Source organism: Pseudochaenichthys georgianus, unplaced genomic scaffold (genome assembly GCF_902827115.2).
Source record: "Pseudochaenichthys georgianus unplaced genomic scaffold, fPseGeo1.2 scaffold_777_arrow_ctg1, whole genome shotgun sequence".
NCBI classification, from domain to species: Eukaryota; Metazoa; Chordata; class Actinopteri; order Perciformes; family Channichthyidae; genus Pseudochaenichthys; species Pseudochaenichthys georgianus.
The window spans coordinates 1-18,427 of NW_027263325.1; the positions used below are offsets into that span (position 1 = coordinate 1).

Below are 18,427 nucleotides of genomic sequence, written 5' to 3' on the forward strand. Positions count from 1 at the left end.
TATTTGGGTTCAACATGTGAGAAGTAAAAGTACAGGTATTTGGTTCAACATGTAAGAAGTAGAAAGTACAGGTATTTGAGTTCAACATGTAAGAAGTAGAAAGTACAGGTATTTGTTCAACATGTAAGAAGTAGAAAGTACAGGTATTTGAGTTCAACATGTGAGAAGTAGAAAGTACAGTATTTGAGTTCAACATGTGAGAAGTAGAAAGTACAGGTTTGAGTTCACATGTAGAAGTAGAAAGTACAGGTATTTGTTCAACATGTAAGAAGTAGAAAGTACAGGTATTTGTAGTTCAACTGTAAGAAGTAGAAAGTACAGGTATTTGTAGTTCAACATGTAAGAAGTAGAAAGTACAGGTATATGTTCAACATGTAAGAAGTAGAAAGTACAGGTATTTGAGTTCAACATGTGAGAAGTAGAAAGTACAGGTATTTGAGTTCAACATGTGAGAAGTAGAAAGTACAGGTATTTGAGTTCAACATGTAAGAAGTGAACAGTACAGGTATTTGTGTTCAACATGTAAGAAGTAGAAAGTACAGGTATTTGAGTTCAACATGTAAGAAGTAGAAAGTACAGGTATTTGTGTTCAACATGTGAGAAGTAGAAAGTACAGGTATTTGTGTTCAACATGTAAGAAGTAGAAAGTACAGGTATTTGAGTTCAACATGTAAGAAGTAGAAAGTACAGGTATTTGGTATCAACATGTAAGAAGTAGAAAGTACAGGTATTTGTGTTCAACATGTAAGAAGTAGAAAGTACAGGTATTTGAGTTCAACATGTAAGAAGTAGAAAGTACAGGTATTTGTGTTCAACATGTAAGAAGTAGAAAGTACAGGTATTTGAGTTCAACATGTAAGAAGTAGAAAGTACAGGTATTTGTATTCAACGTGTAAGAAGTAGAAAGTACAGGTATTTGTGTTCAACATGTAAGAAGTAGAAAGTACAGGTATTTGAGTTCAACATGTAAGAAGTAGAAAGTACAGGTATTTGTAGTTCAACATGTAAGAAGTAGAAAGTACAGGTATTTGTAGTTCAACATGTGAGAAGTAGAAAGTACAGGTATTTGAGTTCAACATGTGAAGAAGTAGAAAGTACAGGTATTTGAGTTCAACATGTAAGAAGTAGAAAGTACAGGTATTTGGAGTTCAACATGTAAGAAGTAGAAAGTACAGGTATTTGAGTTCAACATGTAAGAAGTAGAAAGTACAGGTATTTGAGTTCAACATGTAAGAAGTAGAAAGTACAGGTATTTGTGTTCAACATGTAGAGAAGTAGAAAGTACAGGTATTTGAGTTCAACATGTAAGAAGTAGAAAGTACAGGTATTTGAGTTCAACATGTAAGAAGTAGAAAGTACAGGTATTTGGGTTCAACATGTAAGAAGTAGAAAGTACAGGTATTTGGGTTCAACATGTAAGAAGTAGAAAGTACAGGTATTTGAGTTCAACATGTAAGAAGTAGAAAGTACAGGTATTTGTAGTTCAACATGTAAGAAGTAGAAAGTACAGGTATTTGTGTTCAACATGTGAGAAGTAGAAAGTACAGGTATTTGAGTTCAACATGTAAGAAGTAGAAAGTACAGGTATTTGGGTTCAACATGTAAGAAGTAGAAAGTACAGGTATTTGAGTTCAACATGTAAGAAGTAGAAAGTACAGGTATTTGGGTTCAACATGTAAGAAGTAGAAAGTACAGGTATTTGAGTTCAACATGTAAGAAGTAGAAAGTACAGGTATTTGGGTTCAACATGTAAGAAGTAGAAAGTACAGGTATTTGGGTTCAACATGTAAGAAGTAGAAAGTGCAGGTATTTGAGTTCAACATGTAAGAAGTAGAAAGTACAGGTATTTGGGTTCAACATGTAAGAAGTAGAAAGTACAGGTATTTGGGTTCAACATGTAAGAAGTAGAAAGTGCAGGTATTTGAGTTCAACATGTAAGAAGTAGAAAGTGCAGGTATTTGTGTTCAACATGTAAGAAGTAGAAAGTACAGGTATTTGAGTTCAACATGTAAGAAGTAGAAAGTACAGGTATTTGAGTTCAACATGAGAGAAGTAGAAAGTACAGGTATTTGAGTTCAACATGAGAGAAGTAGAAAGTACAGGTATTTGAGTTCAACATGTGAGAAGTAGAAAGTACAGGTATTTGTGTTCAACATGTAAGAAGTAGAAAGTACAGGTATTTGAGTTCAACATGTAAGAAGTAGAAAGTACAGGTATTTGAGTTCAACATATGAGAAGTAGAAAGTACAGGTATTTGAGTTCAACATGTAAGAAGTAGAAAGTACAGGTATTTGTGTTCAACATGTAAGAAGTAGAAAGTACACGTATTTGGGTTCAACATGTAGAGAAGTAGAAAGTACAGGTATTTGTAGTTCAACATGTAAGAAGTAGAAAGTACAGGTATTTGTAGTTCAACATGTAAGAAGTAGAAAGTACAGGTATTTGAGTTCAACATGTAAGAAGTAGAAAGTACAGGTATTTGAGTTCAACATGTGAGAAGTAGAAAGTACAGGTATTTGAGTTCAACATGTGAGAAGTAGAAAGTACAGGTATTTGAGTTCAACATGTAAGAAGTAGAAAGTACAGGTATTTGTGTTCAACATGTAAGAAGTAGAAAGTACAGGTATTTGGAGTTCAACATGTAAGAAGTAGAAAGTACAGGTATTTGGGTTCAACATGTAAGAAGTAGAAAGTACAGGTATTTGTGTTCAACATGTAGAGAAGTAGAAAGTACAGGTATTTGAGTTCAACATGAGAGAAGTAGAAAGTACAGGTATTTCATGTTCAACATGTAAGAAGTAGAAAGTACAGGTATTTGGGTTCAACATGTAAGAAGTAGAAAGTACAGGTATTTGAGTTCAACATGTAAGAAGTAGAAAGTACAGGTATTTGTGTTCAACATGTAAGAAGTAGAAAGTACAGGTATTTGGAGTTCAACATGTAAGAAGTAGAAAGTACAGGTATTTGAGTTCAACATGTGAAGAAGTAGAAAGTACAGGTATTTGTGTTCAACATGTAGAGAAGTAGAAAGTACAGGTATTTGTGTTCAACATGTAAGCAGTAGAAAGTACAGGTATTTGAGTTCAACATGTGAGAAGTAGAAAGTACAGGTATTTGATGTTCAACATGTAGAGAAGTAGAAAGTACAGGTATTTGAGTTCAACATGTAAGAAGTAGAAAGTACAGGTATTTGTGTTCAACATGTAGAGAAGTAGAAAGTACAGGTATTTGAGTTCAACATGTAGAGAAGTAGAAAGTACAGGTATTTGAGTTCAACATGTAGAGAAGTAGAAAGTACAGGTATTTGGGTTCAACATGTAAGAAGTAGAAAGTACAGGTATTTGAGTTCAACATGTGAGAAGTAGAAAGTACAGGTATTTGAGTTCAACATGTAAGAAGTAGAAAGTACAGGTATTTGTGTTCAACATGTAAGAAGTAGAAAGTACAGGTATTTGAGTTCAACATGTAGAGAAGTAGAAAGTACAGGTATTTGTGTTCAACATGTGAGAAGTAGAAAGTACAGGTATTTGAGTTCAACATGTAAGAAGTAGAAAGTACAGGTATTTGTAGTTCAACATGTGAGAAGTAGAAAGTACAGGTATTTGAGTTCAACATGTAAGAAGTAGAAAGTACAGGTATTTGAGTTCAACATGTAGAGAAGTAGAAAGTACAGGTATTTGAGTTCAACATGTAAGAAGTAGAAAGTACAGGTATTTGAGTTCAACATGTAAGAAGTAGAAAGTTACAGGTATTTGAGGTTCAACATGTAAGAAGTAGAAAGTACAGGTATTTGAGTTCAACATGTAAGAAGTAGAAAGTACAGGTATTTGGGTTCAACATGTAGAGAAGTAGAAAGTACAGGTATTTGAGTTCAACATGTAGAGAAGTAGAAAGTACAGGTATTTGAGTTCAACATGTGAGAAGTAGAAAGTACAGGTATTTGAGTTCAACATGTAGAGAAGTAGAAAGTACAGGTATTTGTGTTCAACATGTAAGAAGTAGAAAGTACAGGTATTTGAGTTCAACATGTAGAGAAGTAGAAAGTACAGGTATTTGAGTTCAACATGTAGAAGTAGAAAGTACAGGTATTTGAGTTCAACATGTAGAGAAGTAGAAAGTACAGGTATTTGAGTTCAACATGTAGAGAAGTAGAAAGTACAGGTATTTGAGTTCAACATGTAAGAAGTAGAAAGTACAGGTATTTGGGTTCAACATGTAAGAAGTAGAAAGTACAGGTATTTGAGTTCAACATGAGAGAAGTAGAAAGTACAGGTATTTGGGTTCAACATGTAGAAGTAGAAAGTACAGGTATTTGGGTTCAACATGTAAGAAGTAGAAAGTACAGGTATTTGAGTTCAACATGTAAGAAGTAGAAAGTACAGGTATTTGGGTTCAACATGAGAGAAGTAGAAAGTACAGGTATTTGGGTTCAACATGTAGAGAAGTAGAAAGTACAGGTATTTGAGGTTCAACATGTAAGAAGTAGAAAGTACAGGTATTTGAGTTCAACATGTAAGAAGTAGAAAGTACAGGTATTTGTGTTCAACATGTGAAGAAGTAGAAAGTACAGGTATTTGGGTTCAACATGTAGAGAAGTAGAAAGTACAGGTATTTGTAGTTCAACATGTAAGAAGTAGAAAGTACAGGTATTTGAGTTCAACATGTAAGAAGTAGAAAGTACAGGTATTTGTGTTCAACATGTAAGAAGTAGAAAGTACAGGTATTTGTAGTTCAACATGTAAGAAGTAGAAAGTACAGGTATTTGAGTTCAACATGTAAGAAGTAGAAAGTACAGGTATTTGTGTTCAACATGTGAGAAGTAGAAAGTACAGGTATTTGTGTTCAACATGGAAGAAGTAGAAAGTACAGGTATTTGAGTTCAACATGTAAGAAGTAGAAAGTACAGGTATTTGAGTTCAACATGTGAGAAGTAGAAAGTACAGGTATTTGAGTTCAACATGTAAGAAGTAGAAAGTACAGGTATTTGTGTTCAACATGGAAGAAGTAGAAAGTACAGGTATTTGGGTTCAACATGTAAGAAGTAGAAAGTACAGGTATTTGAGTTCAACATATGAGAAGTAGAAAGTACAGGTATTTGAGTTCAACATGTAAGAAGTACAAAGTACAGGTATTTGAGTTCAACATGTGAGAAGTAGAAAGTACAGGTATTTGAGTTCAACATGTAAGAAGTAGAAAGTACAGGTATTTGAGTTCAACATGTAAGAAGTAGAAAGTACAGGTATTTGAGTTCAACATGTAAGAAGTAGAAAGTGGTCAGAAAAACAAGTAGTGGAGTAAAGTACTGATACCAGAAAAATGTACTTAAGTACAGTAACAAAGTATTTGTACTCCACTACTTCCCACCTCTGGTTATTGACTATCCTGCTTTGATGTTAACATCATTCTGATTATTGATATGAATGAATAAAGGCGTGCAGCTGACGCACCGCGAGGCGTTCAGGGACATATGCAGCGCTCTGGTATTATTTGAAAGGCTTGAACAGTCGCATATGGTGCCATGTGTGCAGCAGTGAGCCGCTAAGGAGAAGATTATCATCTTTCAGAGGATCAGGACACACACACACACACACACACACACACACACACACACACACACACACACACACACACACACACACACACACACACACACACACACACACACACACACACACACACACACACACACACACACACACACACACACACACACACACACACACACACACACACACACACACACACACACACACACACACACACACACACACACACACACACACACACACACACACACACACACACACACACACACACACACACACACACACACAGAGTCCTCTCCTGCTGATGTTGGTTAGCTGTCTGGCTCTGTTGTGATTGGTCAACCACTTAGAGATCTCGTATAATGTGTTGGAGCGCTAGCCTATAGAAGTGCGAGTGTTACATAGTGATGTCACTGTGTTGTGGAGTATGAAAGTAGTATGTGTTGGAGTGAACTCACCAGTTTCTGTTCCTGCAGTCGAAAGCTGCGACACCGTTAGAGTCTGGAGTCCATTTAATACCTGAGGTGAGATAAGAGCGTTTAACTCTAAGTACCTGATGATAGGCTGTGATTGGTTAATACACAGAAAGGAAGCAGCATCTTAAACACAACAACAAAGAGACAGATTTCTCCCTTTTGGTTTTACCTTTTCTTTACAAGGAGATATTATATATTTTGCTTAATCAGTTATTTAATTAACATTTTGAAACATATGTGTTTCTGTAAACTGACCGGGAAAGATCCGGAAGAACCCGGTGGAGCTGCCGAAGAACTGCCAGGTGAGCGTGGGATCTTTCTGGAAGTTTCCGATAAAAACATCGTTCAGCGCCTCCGAGTTATAGATCGAGTTCAGGATGTTGGGATCTGCAGGAACAAGGACACACACCTGATCATCAGCAGGAGAGGACTCTTTAAAGTAGAGACACTACATACTGATATACACCTGATCATCAGCAGGAGAGGACTCTTTAAAGTAGAGACACTACATACTGATATACACCTGAACATCAGCAGGAGAGGACTCTTTAAAGTAGAGACACTACATACTGATATACACCTGATCATCAGCAGGAGAGGACTCTTTAAAGTAGAGACACTACATACTGATATACACCTGAACATCAGCAGGAGAGGACTCTTTAAAGTAGAGACACTACACACTGACATACACCTGAACATCAGCAGGAGAGGACTCTTTAAAGTAGAGACGCTACATACTGACATACACCTGATCATCAGCAGGAGAGGACTCTTTAAAGTAGAGACACTACATACTGATATACACCTGATCATCAGCAGGAGAGGACTCTTTAAAGTAGAGACACTACATACTGATATACACCTGAACATCAGCAGGAGAGGACTCTTTAAAGTAGAGACACTACACACTGACATACACCTGAACATCAGCAGGAGAGGACTCTTTAAAGTAGAGACACTACATACTGACATACACCTGATCATCAGCAGGAGAGGACTCTTTAAAGTAGAGACACTACATACTGACATACACCTGATCATCAGCAGGAGAGGACTCTTTAAAGTAGAGACACTACATACTGATATACACCTGATCATCAGCAGGAGAGGACTCTTTAAAGTAGAGACACTACGTACTGATATACACCTGAACATCAGCAGGAGAGGACTCTTTAAAGTAGAGACACTACATACTGACATACACCTGATCATCAGCAGGAGAGGACTCTTTAAAGTAGAGACACTACATACTGACATACACCTGATCATCAGCAGGAGAGGACTCTTTAAAGTAGAGACACTACATACTGATATACACCTGATCATCAGCAGGAGAGGACTCTTTAAAGTAGAGACACTACATACTGATATACACCTGATCATCAGCAGGAGAGGACTCTTTAAAGTAGAGACACTACATACTGATATACACCTGATCATCAGCAGGAGAGGACTCTTTAAAGTAGAGACACTACATACTGACATACACCTGATCATCAGCAGGAGAGGACTCTTTAAAGTAGAGACACTACATACTGATATACACCTGATCATCAGCAGGAGAGGACTCTTTAAAGTAGAGACACTACATACTGATATACACCTGATCATCAGCAGGAGAGGACTTTTTAAAGTAGAGACACTACATACTGATATACACCTGATCATCAGCAGGAGAGGACTCTTTAAAGTAGAGACACTACATACTGATATACACCTGAACATCAGCAGGAGAGGACTTTTTAAAGTAGAGACACTACATACTGATATACACCTGAACATCAGCAGGAGAGGACTCTTTAAAGTAGAGACACTACATACTGATATACACCTGATCATCAGCAGGAGAGGACTTTTTAAAGTAGAGACACTACATACTGATATACACCTGATCATCAGCAGGAGAGGACTCTTTAAAGTAGAGACACTACATACTGACATACACCTGAACATCAGCAGGAGAGGACTCTTTAAAGTAGAGCCACTACTGACTGATATACACCTGAACATCAGCAGGAGAGGACTCTTTAAAGTAGAGACACTACATACTGATATACACCTGAACATCAGCAGGAGAGGACTCTTTAAAGTAGAGACACTACACACTGATATACACCTGAACATTATATGTATGTTCAGACACACAGGTTGACCTCTGACCTTTGTTGAAGACGTTGGTTGGAACCTGGATGTCGCTCAGCAACATGTTGACACGCAGGTTGTTGAAGTGCTCATTTTCCTCCAGAGGAAACTCAGCGCCCATATCTGGACTGTTTCCGTCCTCATCCATTGAGTTTATTATCATCGAATTGTAGTAATCAAACTGAGGGGAGACAGGAAGTGGGACAGCCTTTCAGAATAAGATGTTAACAATCAAACTGACTAGAGACAGGAAGTGGGATAACCTTTCAGAATAAGATGAGTGGAGACAGGAAGTGGGACAGCCTTTCAGAATAAGATGCTAACAATCAAACTGACTAGAGACAGGAAGTGGGATAACCTTTCAGAATAAGATGAGTGGAGACAGGAAGTGGGACAGCCTTTCAGAATAAGATGCTAACAATCAAACTGACTAGAGACAGGAAGTGGGATAACCTTTCAGAATAAGATGAGTGGAGACAGGAAGTGGGACAGCCTTTCAGAATAAGATGCTAACAATCAAACTGACTAGAGACAGGAAGTGGGATAACCTTTCAGAATAAGATGAGTGGAGACAGGAAGTGGGACAGCCTTTCAGAATAAGATGCTAACAATCAAACTGACTAGAGACAGGAAGTGGGATAACCTTTCAGAATAAGATGAGTGGAGACAGGAAGTGGGACAGCCTTTCAGAATAAGATGCTAACAATCAAACTGACTAGAGACAGGAAGTGGGATAACCTTTCAGAATAAGATGAGTGGAGACGGGAAGTGGGAAAGCCTTTCAGAATAAGATGCTAACAATCAAACTGACTGGAGACAGGAAGTGAGACAGATTTTCAGAATAAGATACCAATAATCGAACTGATGGGAGACAGGAAGTAGGACAGCCTTTCAGAATAAAACTTATATTGTTTTCTATAGTTACGTTTCTTAATGCTTGCTCTAATATTAATTATCTCTTAGTATGTTCGTTGTTATGCCTTCATGTCAGTCTTAGTTGGTTTAACTCAAATGTCTTTATGTGAAATTGGTTGAAAAACCTGTTTACATGTTCCTTGTTCAGAGATGTGTTGGTTGTTCAGTTTTCTAACAAACCAATCAAACAGGATAAAAGGCCATCATGTGTATTGTTTTTACATGTCGATATGTTCGGTTGTTGCCCCGCTGCAGTGTGACCTGGTTTCCTCTCAGGATCAGAGGAGTTTGATCTAATTCCAGGTGTCAGCTGAGGCTTTAAATCTGCTCCACCTCTGATCTAAACGCCGTTAGCATGCATGCTAACATTAGCACTGAGTTTAAAGCAGCTGAGACGGGCAAAGGACAGATTAGAGGCGTCAGGCGGCGCAGGGATTATCTGAGGATAAACACAGAACTGCAGAGCTTCATTCATAAAGTCCACCACAGATCTATAAATACATAATGTTCTGTGTTTATTCTTGGGTTAGAGATTTAAACAGCTCCAAAATGCTCAATATGTTTTTGTGTGACCAAATATTCTGCTTTAATCCATATTTAGTCCGTCCAACACAGAAATACACAGCATGTTAAAGGTGGGGTCGGTAATTCACTTCAGAAACACTTGTTATATTCCATGGAATGCTCTGAACGTCCCGATAGCAATGAATCCATCACAAAAGTCATCTGTGGAAACCGTGGCGCTGTAGAAAGCACGACCAATCATCTGAGCCGGCTAAAGTAACCGGATGGCCTACCTGCCTGTCAGCCTTCCATCGGGGCACACATTTATCTCGTGCCCTCATTGATCATGTGCGCGTTCGTGTGTGTTGGGGGAGGGGCTCTGTGAGGAAGTCTGAAGGAAGGGGCAGATTTTTTCTGGTTGTGTATTTTCAAATTCTAGCGCACTCGAGCTGGTTTCTCCATTCTTACCTACCCCACCTTTAACGAGGGGTATTTACAGTAAAATACCACTTTTTAGGGGTATTGTACTGGATATGGATATGCAGCCTTTTACAAAGAAAGTCACAGATTAGAGGCTCCTTTCACTTGAATATATTCAGCTCTTAAATCATATTTATCTATAGATGTAATTATGTTTAAATTCACAATGTGTTTTTTTTCCAACCAAAGAATCAGTTTTAATACATATATTTTTTTAGCTTCAAAAACTACATTTTCAATGCAATCAAAAGAGAGTTACTCTTAAGCTTTTTGCTGAAACCAAAATGAGGCACACATGTGCATTCATTAAAGCAATTACAATGACATGTATATAAAGTTTAAGACCAAATCTGTGTCGGCTCTGACCCTTTATACTAAAATTGTTCCATAAATAAGGATTATAGTTTTTATTTCCATTTGTTTGGAGCTCCATCAAGACTTTATCATGTCAACTAACACTGTAAAAGGACAAAAGCAAGCATTCAAAGTTGATTTAATAAATAAAAAATATGTTATTATCATTGCTTTATTTAAATTTGACGATTCAATGGTCCTCCTATTGTGTCCCCCTTACTTTGGTGTTCGCGGTCTCATTTGACCGGTCCTGTTTGAACTGCTATTACAATAAGGTGACCAGATTTTCAAAATAAAACCGGGGACATTTTGAGTTTTGCGGTCAATATCTCATCAACATCCAATGTTCTTCACTGTTAAAGAAAAAAGGGGGACAATTCTGGTTCAATGTAATTCGAACATTTGAACTGTTGGATACAAACAGAAGGGCGATAGCTCATATATGAGACTTCAGGTCTTTTATTTTGAAACTCTACATCAGATTGTCCAGATTCTCTCTGAGAGACTAGACGGGGTGTCCTGCTGTCACCCTGGAGTGAAATAAGTCTTTGATACTGGATAGTTTTTGTTTTATTCTTATCTAAAAACAGAGGGACGATAGCCCATATATGACATTTCAAAAGTATTTTATTTTGAAATTCTACATCAGATTGTCCAGATTCTCTCTGAGTGATTAGATGGGATGTCCTGCTATCACCCTGAAGTGAAATAAGTCTTTGATTGACTTCGAGTGACTCTTTTATTATGGACGGTTTCCATTAAATAATAATCTAAATATAGATGGACAATAAATCTAATTTGAGATTTTAAACAGCAGACATTTTAAATTGTGCTTCAGAAAGTAATGTTACTTTAGGAGTGTTGTGAGATGGTGTCAACATCGATTGAATTAGTCACCCAGTGGAAATGTCAGATGTCTTCATAACTGTATCCTTACATTTTACATTCACTCAGTTATAATGTGGTAGTTTGTTTTACATTAGTATTGATCACATGATAGAGGACATCTTTCTTAATTTAAGCTCCAGTATATATGAATATGTTTGGTGTGTTTTTTAGGTATATTTGTTTTTGACCGAGTAAACGCTTTTATTTTGAAGGCAGTTTTTACAGGCCTCTACCGTAATGCATAGGATATTCGCGCACCGCAATCAGACCGCAATACAACGTGCGGGCTGGCTCGACCACAGTCTGTGTACCCAGTGTTTCCTGACATGAAAGGTTTTATTTCACGTTACTATGTGTTTTTAACGCATATTAAAAAACGGGGACAGTTTCAACCGGGGACAGGCCAATACAAACGGGGACTGTCCCCGGAAAACGGGGACGTCTGGTCACCCTATATTACATTAACACAAAAAACATTAATCCTCACCAAATGTCATTTAACACCCTTTCAAACTGTACATATTATATCAGAGTACTGGTGTACATGAAGAACTGCAGTAAATATACAAAGAACAGACACTGAACATGTATTGGTGTGCCAGGTGTGATCCATGCGGGGGAGGGGCACATAAGAGCGGGAAATGTGTCAAATTGTTCTTTGTGTGTGTCTGTGTCTGTGTGTCTGTGTGTGTCTGTGTGTGTGTGTGTCTGTGTATGTGTCTGTGTGTGTGTGTGTGTGTGTGTGTGTGTGTGTGTGTGTGTGTGTGTGTGTGTGTGTGTGTGTGTGTGTGTGTGTGTGTGATCTGATCTGGATGGTTACTAATTCCTTTTCTTTATGGCGGTCATGTTTGACCAGGAACATCATGGGTGTTACAAAGTTGACTAAATCATCCAAAATTAAATTCTTCATCGAGTCCGTTGCAATCTCAGATGTGGTTCTGCCAGTATCGGCACAGGGCACAGCTGATGGGGTCGGTTCTGCCAGGTCTTCTGGACTGCACCGGGGGGCATCGGTAGGTCTGCACTGATCCACAGCTGCACGTGTCTTCTGTGGTCTAGTTCCACGCTTTCACCAGAGCTTTGCACCTCCCCTGTTCCACACGCAGTCTATCAAGTGCCTTCCAGGTTGTCCAGCCGAGGTCGTGGCGACTAGCGAGGCTTTCCGTTGGTGTGATTCCTCTGTCCAGCCATTCAAGAGCTCGTGTGTCATTCCTTTGCCATTCGTCTTCCCAGATGTTGGTCCTTGCTGCTTGTTTGGTTGTCTGGAGGGGCAGGACTGTCTGCACAAAACTGGCTCTGGATCGGAGCCTGCGTGGGGGTGCTGCGTGGCCATCCAAGGGGTGTCTGATGTCTGTGTTCTCCGTCCGTCTTGAGCGATACCTAGTCGTCCGATGTGCGGGGGAGAGATGCCAGCTAGCGCGTAGAGGCACGGGACAGGTGTTGTCTTAACGCATCCCGCGATGATGCGGCAGGTGTCTTTCAAGGCTGTGTCGACCAGTTTGGGTCCAGAATGCAATGGAAGCGGTGATCAGCAATGTTACATGTTCAAATGTCTCCTGTGAAGGATGTCATGAAGCCTGAATGCAATCGAATGTAAAACTAAAAAGTTATGATTGATGAAAGTAGTAAATCGGTCAGATTTGACCCGAAGACAACAGGAGGGGTAAAGAGTATATGTTTGTGCGGCGAGGATGTAAACAAAATATGACAAAAGATATTATTAAGATTTAAATGTATAAAAAAGAAACTGAATGTCCTGTAGGTTCACCAAATGTTTGCATGTGTTCAGTGCGCTGAGAGAAATACAAATACGTATAAAAACAGAGCACCCACCTGTAGTGTGGCGTTGAACTCGTGGTAGAGGTCAGCGTCCTCTGCAGACTCCGCTAACCTCTGACACAAAAACAGAAACAGTCAGAATGAATACGACGAGAAACACCTGTTATTAAACGTGTTGATTTTAAGTATTGTGAAAATGTATTAAAAAAGTAATTAAGCAATGTATACCACTATTGCAAAAATCCTGGACAAACATAACCTGCTCCGCTGGGGAAATATTTTAAAACACACCGACGCATGTCTCATTTTAAAAATGCTAAACGGCAAGGCACCCCCCCCCCCCAACATGTTTGTTTGTTCCTATTTATTGTTGTACTGCTGTGTATTTATTGTTGTACTGCTATGTATTTATTGTTGTACTGCTGTGTATTTATTGTTGTACTGCTATGTATTTATTGTTGTACTGCTATGTATTTATTGTTGTACTGCTATGTATTTATTGTTGTACTGCTATCTATGTATTTATTGTTGTACTGCTGTGTATTTATTGTTGTACTGCTGTGTATTTATTGTTGTACTGCTATGTATTTATTGTTGTACTGCTATGTATTTATTGTTGTACTGCTATGTATTTATTGTTGTACTGCTGTGTATTTATTGTTGTACTGCTGTGTATTTATTGTTGTACTGCTATGTATTTATTGTTGTACTGCTATGTATTTATTGTTGTACTGCTATCTATGTATTTAACTTTTTTTATTGTTGTACTGCTGTATTTATTGTTGTACTGCTGTGTATTTATTTTATACTGTATTTATTGTTGTACTGCTGTGTATTTATTGTTGTACTGCTATGTATTTATTGTTGTACTGCTGTGTATTTATTGTTGTACTGCTGTGTATTTATTGTTGTACTGCTGTGTATTTATTGTTGTACTGCTATGTATTTATTGTTGTACTGCTATGTATTTATTGTTGTACTGCTGTGTATTTATTGTTGTACTGCTATGTATTTATTGTTGTACTGCTGTGTATTTATTGTTGTACTGCTATGTATTTATTGTTGTACTGCTATGTATTTATTGTTGTACTGCTATGTATTTATTATTGTACTGCTGTGTATTTATTGTTGTACTGCTGTGTATTTATTGTTGTACTGCTGTGTATTTATTGTTGTACTGCTATGTATTTATTGTGTATTTGTTTACTGCTGTATTTATTGTTGTACTGCTGTGTATTTATTGTTGTACTGCTATGTATTCATTGTTGTACTGCTATGTATTTATTGTTGTACTGCTATGTATTTATTGTTTTACTGCTATGTATTCATTGTTGTACTGCTATGTATTTATTGTTGTACTGCTATGTATTCATTGTTGTACTGCTGTGTATTTATTGTTGTACTGCTATGTATTTATTTTTATACTGCTGTGTATTTATTGTTGTACTGCTGTGTATTTATTGTTGTACTGCTATGTATTTATTGTTGTACTGCTGTGTATTTATTGTTGTACTGCTGTGTATTTATTGTTGTACTGCTATGTATTTATTGTTGTACTGCTGTGTATTTATTGTTGTACTGCTATGTATTTATTGTTGTACTGCTGTGTATTTATTGTTGTACTGCTATGTATTTATTGTTGTACTGCTGTGTATTTATTGTTGTACGGCTATGTATTTATTGTTGTACTGCTGTGTATTTATTGTTGTACTGCTATGTATTTATTGTTGTACTGCTGTGTATTTATTGTTGTACTGCTATGTATTTATTGTTGTACTGCTATGTATTTATTGTTGTACTGCTATGTATTTATTTTTGTACTGCTGTTGTCTGCTGTACTCTATTTAATGATGTTTTTATTTCTCTAGTCTTGTTGTGGTCATTTAACATCTTGCCAAGGACAACAGTTGTAAATTAGCCTGCTGGCTAACACTGGCTCACTTACAGCAATGTGGATTAATGTGCACTGTCCTTTAAATAAACAAACAAACAAACAAACAAACAAACAAACAAACAATGTCTGATTAATCAACAAGTGCTGTGACCAAACAAACCTTTAAAAACCGTCTTATTTAAGCGTTTTATGTTCAATATTTCTCAAGAACTGTGCATTTTATAATATTATCATATTCACAATCTGATAATGAGCTGATACTGTCTAAGCGTTCGTCATAACAATTTAAATCTTCACAGTTGATCAGAAGTGTGTAAAAGTAGGTAAACCTTAGAGAACTTGAATCTGAGAGGTTTGGTTTTGCATAATGGGGGTCAGTTCTTTCCTCACCTTCACAGACTTCATCTTCTTTCCCAACAAGCGCTCGATCTCGTCGGAGTAATCCTTCACCAGGTCGTTCCCGTTCAGATCCACCATCTTAATGATGGGCTCCACATCCTTCAGTTTCTGACGGGGAGACAAGATGAGTGACGTGTAAAGGGGATGCTGCCTTCAGGGTACATTACAAAAATACATTATTGCATAATGATATCAAAGTGATAATTCCCCCAGAGTCAGACTCAACGCGGAAGTTAACGGAAACATCGGACCCGTATGGACCAATTTATAAATATATGAGGTGCGGTTGATCTGCTATCTTCCTCTCTGAACTATAGAGTCAGTCTCTAAGTCCAATTAGTCCGAGCAAAACTCAATGAGCCAATCAAAACAGAGCTGGCCAGCTAACCAATCAGAGCAGCCTGGGCTCTGGTTTCCGACAGAGGGTGAAAAGAGGTGCTGCAGCACGGGCAGAGAGAAATTAAGAGCTTTTTGAACATTAAAGCATGGAGACACTACATACTGATATACACCTGAATATCAGCTGGAGAGGACTCTTTAAAGTAGAGACACTATATACTGATATACACCTGAACATCAGCAGGAGAGGACTCTTTAAAGTAGAGACAGTACACACTGATATACACCTGAACATCAGCTGGAGAGGACTCTTTAAAGTAGAGACACTATATACTGATATACACCTGAACATCAGCAGGAGAGGACTCTTTAAAGTAGAGACAGTACATACTGATATACACCTGAACATCAGCAGGAGAGGACTCTTTAAAGTAGAGACACTATATACTGATATGCACCTGAACATCAGCAGGAGAGGACTCTTTAAAGTAGAGACACTACATACTGATATACACCTGAACATCAGCAGGAGAGGACTCTTTAAAGTAGAGACACTACATACTGATATACACCTTAACATCAGCAGGAGAGGACTCTTTAAAGTAGAGACACTACATACTGATATACACCTGAACATCAGCAGGAGAGAACTCTTTAAAGTAGAGACACTACATACTGATATACACCTGAACATCAGCAGGAGAGGACTCTTTAAAGTAGAGACACTACATACTGATATACACCTGAACATCAGCAGGAGAGGACTCTTTAAAGTAGAGACACTACATACTGATATACACCTGAACATCAGCAGGAGATGACTCTTTAAAGTAGAGACACTACGTACTGATATACACCTGAACATCAGCAGGAGAGGACTCTTTAAAGTAGAGACACTACATACTGATATACACCTGCACATCAGCAGGAGAGGACTCTTTAAAGTAGAGACACTACATACTGATATACACCTGAACATCAGCTGGAGAGGACTCTTTAAAGTAGAGACACTACATACTGATATACACCTGAACATCAGCAGGAGAGGACTCTTTAAAGTAGAGACTCTACATACTGATATACACCTGAACATCAGCAGGAGAGGACTCTTTAAAGTAGAGACACTACATACTGATATACGCCTGAACATCAGCAGGAGAGGACTCTTTAAAGTAGAAACACTACACACTGATATACACCTGAACATCAGCAGGAGAGGACTCTTTAAAGTAGAGACACTACACACTGATATACACCTGAACATCAGCAGGAGAGGACTATTTAAAGTAGAGACACTACATACTGATATACACCTGAACATCAGCAGGAGAGGACTCTTTAAAGTAGAGACACTACACACTGATATACACCTGAACATCAGCAGGAGAGGACTCTTTAAAGTAGAGACACTACATACTGATATACACCTGAACATCAGCAGGAGAGGACTCTTCAAAGTAGAGACACTACATACTGATATACACCTGAACATCAGCAGGAGAGGACTCTTTAAAGTAGAGACACTACATACTGATATACACCTGAACATCAGCAGGAGAGGACTCTTTAAAGTAGAGACACTACATACTGATACACACCTGAACACCAGCAGGAGAGGACTCTTTAAAGTAGAGACACTACATACTGATATACACCTGAACATCAGCAGGAGAGGACTCTTTAAAGTAGAGACACTACATACTGATATACACCTGAACATCAGCAGGAGAGGACTCTTTAAAGTAGAGACACTACACACTGATGTACACCTGAACATCAGCAGGAGAGGACTCTTTAAAGTAGAGACACTACATACTGATACACACCTGAACATCAGCAGGAGAGGACTCTTTAAAGTAGAGACACTACATACTGATATACACCTGAACATCAGCAGGAGAGCACTCTTTAAAGTAGAGACACTACATACTGATATACACCTGAACATCAGCAGGAGAGGACTCTTTAAAGTAGAGACACTACATACTGATATACACCTGAACATCAGCAGGAGAGGACTCTTTAAAGTAGAGACACTACACACTGATATACACCTGAACATCAGCAGGAGAGGACTCTTTAAAGTAGAGACACTACATACTGATATACACCTGCACATCAGCAGGAGAGGACTATTTAAAGTAGAGACACTACATACTGATATACACCTGAACATCAGCAGGAGAGGACTCTTTAAAGTAGAGACACTACATACTGATATACACCTGAACATCAGCAGGAGAGGACTCTTTAAAGTAGAGACACTACACACTGATGTACACCTGAACATCAGCAGGAGAGGACTCTTTAAAGTAGAGACACTACATACTGATACACACCTGAACACCAGCAGGAGAGGACTCTTTAAAGTAGAGACACTACATACTGATATACACCTGAACATCAGCAGGAGAGGACTCTTTAAAGTAGAGACACTACATACTGATATACACCTGAACATCAGCAGGAGAGGACTCTTTAAAGTAGAGACACTACATACTGATATACACCTGAACATCAGCAGGAGAGGACTCTTTAAAGTAGAGACACTACATACTGATATACACCTGAACATCAGCAGGAGAGGACTCTTTAAAGTAGAGACACTACATACTGATATACACCTGAACATCAGCAGGAGAGGACTCTTTAAAGTAGAGACACTACATACTGATATTCACCTGAACACTGAGAACTCTTTAAACATT

At 38.1% G+C, this 18,427-nt stretch overlaps 1 protein-coding gene across 1 annotated transcript; it reads right to left on the reverse strand.

Annotated features, from left to right (window-relative positions):
* Nucleotides 1-6,004: 6,004 nt before the first annotated feature.
* Nucleotides 6,005-15,386, reverse strand: LOC117444275 (voltage-dependent calcium channel subunit alpha-2/delta-4-like; the record flags this gene model as incomplete). Its single annotated transcript, XM_034079942.1, has 5 exons — nt 15,372-15,386; nt 13,142-13,201; nt 8,186-8,348; nt 6,278-6,409; nt 6,005-6,065 (listed from the first exon to the last, which is right to left on the reverse strand). Coding segments are annotated over exons 1-5 (431 nt in total), but the record flags the coding sequence as incomplete, so codon positions are not given.
* Nucleotides 15,387-18,427: the final 3,041 nt, after the last annotated feature.